The 11024-nt window shown below is 39.0% G+C and overlaps 1 protein-coding gene across 1 annotated transcript in view; it reads right to left on the bottom strand.

Moving 5' to 3' along the window:
• Positions 1-1582: 1582 nt before the first annotated feature.
• The window catches only part of LOC308418850 (signal recognition particle subunit SRP54-like), a 32626-nt gene continuing 23184 nt past the window's right edge, over positions 1583-11024 (bottom strand). The window contains exons 12-16 of the mRNA XM_080914408.1: positions 9899-9972; positions 9436-9544; positions 6560-6730; positions 4232-4327; positions 1583-2316 (exon numbers count right to left, since the gene is read on the bottom strand). Of these exons, the coding sequence (XP_080770534.1) occupies positions 2225-2316; positions 4232-4327; positions 6560-6730; positions 9436-9544; positions 9899-9972 (542 nt within the window). The 3' untranslated portion in view covers positions 1583-2224. The remainder of the gene's footprint in view (positions 2317-4231; positions 4328-6559; positions 6731-9435; positions 9545-9898; positions 9973-11024) is intronic.

Genomic DNA, 11024 nt, shown 5'->3' with positions numbered 1-11024 from the left:
CAGCATATACAGAAGACCAGCTGAGCCACCCAGTCTTTTGGGACTGATCAACTACTGATTCATTCCACAGTCTTGTGACTCTAAAAAACCCCTAGCAATACACTGAACTAAGGTATCATGGTCTTTAACTTTTTGTCACCATTTAGTTTCTGAAAAATAAAGTTCAAATTAGACATAAAAATGCAGAAGGCATTCAGGATGCTATGTTTAAAGGTTCATCTCATTATCTTTATTTAGTTAAAACAAAATATCCAGAAAGCAGAAATCACTAACACACATACCCAGAAAAGGTTGTGTGCATAGTTTAGTTACCATTTCTCTAGTTTCAGATTTCTATAGCTATACCTTGCTATGTCACTTTTGCAGAACACAAATTATGTAATTTTTCCATGGATACATACAATGCCCACTAGGAAAATCCTAGTCCTGTGCTAAACAACAATTCTTAGCTAAAACATCTGTCCCTTAGCAAAGCACAAAATCAGATGCACATTTGGTTTTGAGACAGGTCTACATAACTTAGGCTGGCCTCCAACTCTGATCTTCCTACCTCAGCCTCTTTTTAAATATTTATATTAATATTCTAATTAATATAATTCCTGTATTTAGGAGGCTAAAGCAGGAGATTTGTCATGAGTTCCAGGCCAGCCTGAGCCTTTTCCCCAAAACCAACCAAAGGTAGACATGGTAGCAATGTAGTCCCAGTACTTCTACAGCAAGATGGGAGGTGAAAACAAGAACATCCCAAGAGCTTGAAAGCCAGCTAGCCTGGCTATATAAAACTCGAGGAGACCCTGTTTAAACAATGCAGAAGGCAAGGACTAGTGCCTGAGGCTGTCTTGAGTTCTAACAATGTGTAACCTAGCTTATACAAAAATGCACTCAAAACCACCCACACACACAAAGATTTCTCTTCCTCCCTTCCTTTCTTACCTCCCTCCCTCTCTGCCTCCCTTTCTTTCATTCTTTCTAGACCTGTGGCCAATGACATGGCTCTATTGGTAAAGGCACTTGGTGCCAAGTGTTACTGAGCTGACTTTAATCCCTGGACCCACATGGTGAAATGAGAACTGATGTCTACAAGTTGTCCTCTGAAACCCAACATAGTCACTTATGCTTTTAAACCCAGCACTCAGGAGGCAGAGGAAGGCAAAACTCTGTAAGTTTGAAGCCAGCCTGGTCTACATAGTGAGTTCCAAGGATAACCAGAGCTATAGTGAGATCATGACTCAAAGAAACAAAAATAAAAACAAAAAAAAACAAGAAAATAGAAAAAAAAAAAAGGTTGTTTTCTGACCTCCACACATGTGCTATGGCACAAGTGCTAACACATCTATTCCTTCACTGGAATTGAAACTCACTTATCTGAGATCCCAGGACAGACATAAACAGCAAGAGTTATCAATAATCCAACCAATGTTGCCATGGCCTTATTATTTTTAATATGTAATACTGTAGCCTAATTATTTAATATTACTTTCCATTAGCAAATTTATGTATTATCAATTATCAAAACATCATTTTTCAATAGTAAGAAACAATAAAATGGTTTTAAAAACAATCAAGGACCAAAACACTCCAAAACATGTAAAAAATTTAACTTTAATACAAAACATCATACATTATGAACTGTAACCAAATTCTTGATTTCAATTTTAAATGGCAGAGCTAAAGTTTCTTGTAATAAAGTTATTTTATTCTAAAATAAATAACATTTTCTAATACTCATGATTAAATTATTCTACCATATCTCCCTTTAAATGTACCTGCTGGCTTTTTGTCTATTTTCTGGGTGGTATGCTGACCACATCAAACCATAAAGAAAGTTAACAAACCCTTTAACTTATCACTTGAAGTTTATTTTGTAGCACTTCTCTTCAATATCATGTAATTTACTGATCGCAACTGTTTATAAATGTGATGCTTAGCTTTTGAGACAATTAAAAACCTTTAAGTACTAAAATTTTACATCATGATTTGTTTAACTTAAGAAGTGTTGTGACGTTGAAAAGTAATGGATTTAAAGCAGAAATGATGACTTTCACAAAAACCAGGCACACCTTCCGAACCTCAGATGGGAAGGAAGACAAGGAAAAGGGTGAGAGAAAAGAGTGAAGGCAAGACAGGCAAGAAAATTCTTCTTCCCCGTTTGCAAGAGGGAGAGAGGCTGAGGCCTCAGCAGATAACATAATCAATCATGTCTGTTTCTAGTAAGGAGGCGTCTTTACATGTTGTTGAATCCCATCATGCCTTTCATATTGCCAGCCGCACCCTGCTGAAACTGACGCATCATTGACTGAAGGCCGGCCATGCCACCTAGAGGGAGACAAGGAAGAAAGCATGTCATGACCCCGTAGACTGAACCAATTACAACTTTTGCCTAAGTACTTTAACCTTTAAAGTACTCAGCAATTAAGTCAGTAGCTTTTAAGAATATACAAAATTAAATGTGTATAAGTCACTTTATTTTTATCTAAGAACATGAGAAATGTGCTTCATGAAATTACCACGAGGAATAAAGAAAAACATAAAGAGATCTTGGAATAATCTTGTCTACAATCAAGAAGGCCAAACAGAACATATTTTCTGTCAAGACTAAGTCTTTTGGTAATTAGAATCAGTTTTGTAAAAACTGATCGGTGCACGGTAGGGGCTGTTTCAAAGGAGTAACAGAAAAAAGAAAAAAAGAACTGACCATTTGCTAAGCACTTACTATGTGAAATGTTTCACATATAGTAATTAGACCATTCACTTGTCATAATCTCTTGATGAATATTACCTACAAATAAATATTACCTTCAAACGTTCCAAAAGGAAAGTTTAAGAAGTTTTAAGGGCTTTTCAAAGATTACACAGTAAAAATGGAATTAGAGTGCAAAATTTTGTGTGATTTCAAAAGTTCGATAAATACACCCAAATCTAAAATGGGGTTAAGGAAGAAGCATTAAGAAAAGATGACTAGTGCTGGGATGTAGACAGTTGGTAAAGTGTCTGTCCAATATGCATGCCCAAAGTTGTTCTGTGTTCAATACCCAGAATTTAAGACCTACAGTCCCAGAGCTTGGGAGATAGAGGTGGGAAATCAGAAACTCCAGATCAAACTCAGATACATAAAAACGTCCAGTAAGCCTGGACTATCTGCCATCCCATCTCAAAAGCAAAGATGATGAAACAGCTTGCCCCAAAGTCACACCTGATGGGCCAGACACAGTGGCAGAACCTTTAACACCAAAGGATTGGCCTTCATACCAATCCAGGGAGGGCAGTCAGGGCTATGTAGTGAGACCCTGTCTCAAACTCCCCCTCAAATCCCCAGGTAAATAAAAAAATAATAACTTTTAAAACTAGGGAAAGGTTGAGCTTGGCAGATGGCTCCTTAGGTAGAGTGCCCTACGCTAAAACACAAGCACGAGGACGCGCACTGCACATGCCCAGTGCACAGAAGCCGGGAAGGCGGCAGCGCTTCTACAATCCCAACCCTGGGCGGTGAGGACAAAGAGACATGTGGATCCTTGGAGCTTGGTGGCCAGCCAGGAGTCCAGCTGAGACACTATCTTTAAAAAGGAGGAGGGCAAGACACTTGGTCTGGTCTCCACAGAGGCTTATACTAGCACACACAAGCATACGCCACACATATGCACAGACATACCATACAGGTGGCAGCAGAGGACAAAACAGAACCTCAGCTAATTCATAAACTACAGAGGTGGCTGAGTGAGTATGAGTGTTGGTCACTCAAGCTTATGACTCACGTTTAACTCCCAGAACCCACGCAGCAAGCTCTATGTAGCAGTATGCATCTGTAATCTCCATGCTCAGCAAGACAAAGGCCTGGGCCAGCTAGCCTGCTACACAGTGCAGCAACAACAAACAAAAGACACTGATTCTGCAAGAGGGCTGTAGAGTTCGTTCTTTGATCTCCACAGGAGCAATGCAGCATGAGCACACACACTCAGGCCATATACACCACACTCGTGTGCAGGCATGCACACACTTACATGCACACACACACACACACACACACACACACACACACACACAGGTTTTTCATACTGTTTCAAAACCTCTCCTTATCTAGAATGATTAGTGAGTTTGGATTCAGATGTTTCTCTCTCTTCAGCGACTTGTCTTTTAAACAGGTTTTTATATATCACTAGAGAGCTTACCATTAAACTACAACCCTTGTATTAAATAACTGTATATTACAACTGACCTAGAATTTTATATTTACCCATGTGATGAAGAACTTGTGGATCCATCATTTTGGCCATTTGTTGATTTAATTTTGCCATCTGTGACTGACTCACATTCTTAGACATATCACCACCTGATAAAACAAAACACTTAATTGGTATATGGTGTGGTTTAGAATATCATGCACAGTTTACTAATCTTTTTCTCAATTACATTTTTTAAAAAGAAAACCACAAGAAACTCTCGATAAAGGATCATTTCAAGGGCTTCTCACTGTTGTTACTGCATTAGCCCTGGCTGGCCTGGAACTCACTACAGAAGCCAGAATGGACAGAAACTCCCCCGGCCTCTGCTTCCTGAGTAATGGGATCAAAGGCATAAGCCATCACACTCGGCTAGAAGTATGTTCTTATAGCTGTGATTTTCCTCTGATATTTTTAGTTATAAATGTGATAAACCACTAGAAGCAAAACTGGACTGAGTGGTTACCAACAGGTCCAACAGAAATGCTTAATAGAAATCTGAGGTAGGGACCGCCTTCTCTTCTCACTCGAGAGCCCTAGTGGTACACTATAGTATAACAACCAGCAGAAACTCGGCAGCCTCTGCTGGGTCCCATGGTGAGGCAGAAAAGCTACGAGGACCACCACATGGCAAGTACCAAATGATAAAGTAAGACAGCTTGGAATCTCCATGTGTGTGTTCAAAGAGCTCCAAAAGACCAAATGGAACCACACGGGCTTGTGCGCTCCTAGGCTGCCCTGAGTGTAGCCCTGCCTGACCATTCAGGAAAGAAATATCAATTACCTCAAATGATACAGGAGACCCAAGACCTTCTTTACTAATCAAGTGATACTTAAAATGGTTATCTATATAGTGTCTGTTTACCAAGTTATTTCATTAAAAAATCATAGTTGAATGCATAACTGGTTATCAGAAACACTTTATTCAGCACTGATAAGAGCAGATGCAGAGCCTTGTAGCCAAATATTCCTAATCAGCCCTAATTGGCTTTAAGCTTGAAAATATCCTCCTGCCTCCTGAAGACTGGGATTATAGGCACTGAGCACACTAGAAAATGGTAACTTTGGAGGGGAAATAGAGAACTAGAGAGCAAAGCATCTCAGAGCCTCAAGCATGCTAGCTGAGCACTCTACCTTTCAGATATACCTCCAGCCCTAAAAATAGAAATTTATTAGAAAATAGAAATGAAAATGAAAAAGTCAAATGAAAAACTTGGGACTATGTTTAGAGGTGAAAATCAAGTCTGTTAAGATGTCATTACAGAGCAATAGGGAGAAAGACCTGAGTGACTCCCAATGGAAATTCAACTTGGTAGACAAAGAAAGAAAATCTTTAAAACATCAGAACTTGAAATGTACTAAAAAAAAAAAAAAAAAAGTGACCATTAAACCAGAAACTACATTAGAAAACGTACTTTGGTGGCACACACTTTAATCCCAGCACTGGGGAGGCAGAGGCAGGCAGATCACAGTGAGTTCCAGGACAGCCAGGGCTGGACAGGCTACACAAGACAGGAAAAACCTTGTCTCAGAAAACAACAGACAAACAAAAAATATACTTAGTGTCTACTGTACTTCTATCAAAGAGGACAAAACTGATTCCATGGAATTGCCTAGAAACTGACCCTGCCGCACAAGCAGACAAGTCAATTTAAGGGTCTACCTAGAGGCAGGAAGACACACAGCTGAAAGAGTGGGATCGAATGGGTGAACAGAGCACACGTGTGTGTAACATACATCGTGCTTATTTTGCCTGTGGTGGTCTGGCTGGTTCTAGGTTTGCAGCCCTGGCTGGAGTAGGAGTCACTAGTGATCGGGGCTGGCAACATTCCTGATGCTTCTCTTGTCTCAAGAACTCTCAGAATACAAACATGAGATACCCAACCTAGTTAGTTGGTATATTCTGAGGAATGTTTGGCAATATGGGAAAATAATCAGTGGTTGTATCAACTGTTGTCTCCAATAGGATTTATGGAATTCTCTGAGGAAAAGGAAAAGAGTTCAGTTTTTTTTATACTCTAATGTTTTTTAAATACTCTATGTATGTTGATAAAAATAGTTTTTCAATATTAATGTCTACCATCTTGATTCTAAAGAGATAAATCATATATCACATGATAAATCATGGTAGTACTTGACTTTAACAATGAGTTCAGGTTATCGTTTCTTTCTTTTTTAGTGCTGGGACAGAACCCAGGGACCCAGACAGGCCCTACCACAGAGCTAAGCCCCAACCCCTACAACAGGAAATTCAGCAGTAACTTTTTCAGAATAAGACTACTAGGCTTTAATATTTTGTTTCTTAACTTTGTTCTTTTAGGTGATTCTGTTTCCCCTCTCACCTTTGAAAAGTCCTTTGATACCTCCCATCTTTTTGACCATCTGTGCAAACTTGGTATACTGGGTCAGAAGTTCTTGAACATCTCTTGTTGACACTCCTGATCCCCGCACAACTCTTTGGATTCTGCCTGGTTGCTTACTAAAAACCTTGGCACCATCTGTACTGTCCAGTTCTGAAAACAAAGACAAATAATTTCATCACATAAAATTATCATTCATTATCACAGTAGCCACACACTCTGCCTCTGTCCTAAAAATAGAAGCATAATTATTAGAAAATAGAAATAAAGCCAATCTTGAAACTTGGGACCAAACAAGGAAGAAGTGACTCACAAAGACAATTCAAATGGGCAATATAAAACTTCAGGGGTTTTTACAGATGCCTTTTCATTTATTTTTATGTTTTACATACAACAAGGTCTCATATATCCCTAGCTAGACTCAAAATCTCTACTAAGTTAAGGTTGACCCTGAACTTTAGATCCTCCTGCTTCCATCTCTTGACGGCTGGGATTACAGGTGTTTGATACTAGACCTTGTTTACTGGGCTCTAACAGAGAGATTCCTGCATGCTAGGCAAGCTCTCTACCAACTGAGTGTGGGTGTGTGTGTGTGTGTGTGTGTGTGTATGTGTGTGTGTGTGTGTGTGTGTGTGTGTGACATACATGTGTGTTCAGATGTGTACTTTCCAAATTTATCTGTTGGCATAGGATCTCTCTGTGAATGATAAGCTTGGTGTTTTGGATAGACTGATTGGCCAGCAAGCTCCTATGATCCACCTGTTTCCATAACTCAGCAGAAGGGTTAGGGGAATACAACCATGCCTAAATTCTGAACGTGGATTCTGAGGATTTGAAATTCTGCCCTCCTGCTTCATAGCAAATATTCTCACTCCATAAGCCATCTTCCCAGCTTGTTTCATCTTATAGAGATAAAATTTCATTTCTCTGTATGTTAGAAGAACAACATACATATAAATGGCATCCACAAAACAGATTTAATAAATCCCAGGATTCATGAGGTAGGAGGATCACTGTAAGTTTGAAGCCAGTTTGGACTACATAGCAACTTCCAGCAGATAGGGCTATATAGTAAGACCTGGCTTTAAAAGACATCTGAGGACTTCTGAAATTCTATATGTCTGACATCCTGTATTTTACATGTCCATTTTTTCTTTGTCCTTCACATATCACAACATAACATAGTTCAAAAACAGAACAGAAGCACTCCTCCTTCATCCTATCCTAGATAGCTGCCAACTTCTATTTCACATTGAGACTTCATAAGCAAGACCAGGCTCTATGTGTAATTAATGAGGAAATTCTAGGATTCCCTATAATGGAGAAGTTACTCTGGTAATATTCTAATCTTTTGTAGTAACTCCAGAGTCCTCTTTAGCTTTTTGATCATTTGAAATATAAGGTGGAGTTCTGCCCCTGCTTGTATACAATGTAAGGAACAAGGTGGACTTCAGTTCAGATATCGACCTTGAGCTACACTCAGTAGCACATGCATTCAGAAAGTTGAGACAAAAGGATCAAAAATTCTAGGCCAGTGAGGTTACACAGTAAATCTTGCCTCAAAAGAGACAAAAAGGAGTGGGAAAAAAAAATTTCTATAGTGTTACTGTCTCAAAAACAACAACAACAACAACAACAACAAAAACCCAACCCAAACAAATAAACAAAACAAAATAAACCGAAAAATGCAGACGTAACAGAAAGTATGTCTCAGTCTCTTTCTCATTATGTCTCAGGTTGGCCTCTCGGGTGACAGGATCATGAGCTGTGGTAAGTCTCTTCCAACGCTCTCCTTACCACATCCCTAGCATCCCTTAATGAGCAGTCCAGATGGCTTAGTAGACACAGGTGTTTGTTGCCAAGCCCTGAAATTGACACGGGAGAGAACCAATTTCCCAAAGATGTTCCCTGACCTCCACACATGTATACCAAGTCCCTCTACCCCATGCCAGTAAGTATCTACATTTTTAAACTGGGACTCAGGTTGGTGGGGAAGCTGGGCAGTGGGAGCATGTGGGAGGCAGAGGGAAGCAAATCTCTGGTCTCTGGCCAGCCTGGTATATAAAGTCAGTTAGTTTCAAGGTCAGCTAGGAATACATAGAGAAACTTATCTCAATAAAATAAAACCAGGGTGGGGAAGTAGCTCTGAGATTAAAAGCACTGGCTCATTTTCCAGAAGACTAGGGTTTGTTTATTTATAAATAGATTTTCTAGAAAGATGTATTTATGTATATGAGTGTTTTGTCTGCGTGTACATTTGCTCACCAGAAGAGGGTATTGGATCCCATGGGACTATTACAGTTATACAGCCTCCATCTGGGTGCTGGGAATTGAACATAAGAGCTATGAAAGAGCTGCCAGTGCTCTTAATTGCTAAGCCATCCCATCCCTCTAGTTCCTGATTATTTTTGAGACTGGATGTCATTATGCCTCTCTGATTAGTCTAGAATTTACTATGTAGGCCAGGCTAAGCTCAAATAGACCTACCTCCTCTGCCTCTCAAATGCCTGGATTAAAGGAGTGTACAGCCACACCTAACCAACATTTAATTCTTTTAAGCCCAGGATTCTCTCAAAATTGACTGTAACTTTCCCGATTTATTTGTATCCACATAATAAAAACACACAACTCTTTCTTCAGAACTCATTTAAACAAGTGTTATACTTCACATTTCTCTCAATGACAAATCAACCCAATGATCACAACCCCTTAAGTCAGAGCTTACAAGTTATTCTACATCTATCTAAAAAGAATCTTTTGGTCTATGTTTCTTCCATCTTGCCAACAAGAAAATAACGACACTCAGAACTTGCTAATGATCAGAATACTGCCCCGAAGTCAAATCATCCTTTTTTTACCTTGATCGTTCATACTGTCCATTATAGTCATCAGTTTCTTTAGCCTTGCCATTGACTCTTGCTCATTTCCTTTACTCATAAAATCTGTGCCAAAACCAGGAATCATCCCCTAAAACAGATGTAAACATAGTCCTAATATTGCTTAAAATGTCAATACTTAAAATATACTAACAACTTAAAAAACAAATTTCTAAATGGTCCATTTTATCCAATGATTAATATAAGTATATCTGTTCTTAGATATTAGAATGAAAAACACAGTACATCAAATAGACTCATGAAAATGTCATAACAAAACCCCATTATTTTACAAAATTGGTATATGCTAATAAGGCGGGTGGCTCTAATAGCCATGCCTGCTGCTTTGCAGTCAATTAAACTTGCTTTTTTTTTTTTTTTGTAAAAATAAGATGAACACAAAATAGTATAAAGATATTTTTAGAAATAATTAAGGGTAACTAACCAAGATTTGACTGAATGGGCCCATTTTCATAATATTCTGAAACTGTTCATACATGTCTCGCAGTGTAAACTGACCTGAAATGCAATATAAAAAATTCAGATACAGTAGCAAGCATGAATTCATCTACAGCATACTATGCAATCAAGAAACATTCACTCCACAGTCACTGGTGGAGGCCTGGATGGATGCTATATATAAGGAGTAGTAGGCATATGGTTAGATTGTGCCACAGAGAAGCCTACTATTCTAGCACATTAGATAAATATATACAATCAACAGAAACTCATCCTATGAGTTTTAGGACAACCTAGTCAACACAGGGAGCTTCAGGGCAGCTAGGGCTATATAGAGTCCCTATCTGAAAAAAAAAGTTACACACGACTTCATTGGTTAGGAAAATATTACGCTGGTGGGCATAGTGGCTCACAATGTATCTGCTATAATCAGGGGGCTGAGAAAAGAAGATTCCAAGTCCGTAGCCATTCAGGGTTAGAAAGGAAGATTTTTGTCCCAAAAACAAAACAAATTACGAGGGTTGGTCAGATGGCTCAGTGGATAAGGGTACTTGCCTTGCCACTTGTTGACCTGAGTTTAATCCTGGAAACCATAAAAAGGTAGAAGTACAGAGCTCACTTCAGTTATTCTTTGATCTGTGTACACTTGCCACAGCATGCTCACTCATACACATACCACACACATAGCGATGATGATGATGATGATGATGATGATGATGATAAATTAAGGGAGAAATTGTGCTGTGAAATAAGCTGATTGGGGGTAATGGACACTATAGAATTCTGAAGAAAGCCTGGGCTGGAGAGATGGTTCAGTGAGTAAGAGGCTTGCAGTTCTGCTGAAAGGATCCTTGTTTAGATCCTAGCATCCACTGGCCATTCATAAAGAAGTGGGACCAGCTAGATGGTTCAGTGGTATAGGTGTTTGCCACCAAACCTGATAAGTTGAGTTTGATCCCAGAATCCACATGTACATTCATATGCACACACGTGAAAATTTTTCTTGTAAACCAAACTAAGTGATCACTGAACAGAAAGTCTATGCAATAAAACAAAGTGAAAACTTTAAAAGTAGAAAAATCAAGTAACACTGTCAAGTGTCAGCTGGAGAA

The sequence above is a fragment of the Micromys minutus genome (genome assembly GCF_963924665.1).
Source record: "Micromys minutus genome assembly, chromosome: 1".
NCBI lineage: Eukaryota > Metazoa > Chordata > Mammalia > Rodentia > Muridae > Micromys > Micromys minutus.
Note: the sequence above shows the minus strand (reverse complement) of the source record. Positions and strands in the feature narration are given on the sequence as shown.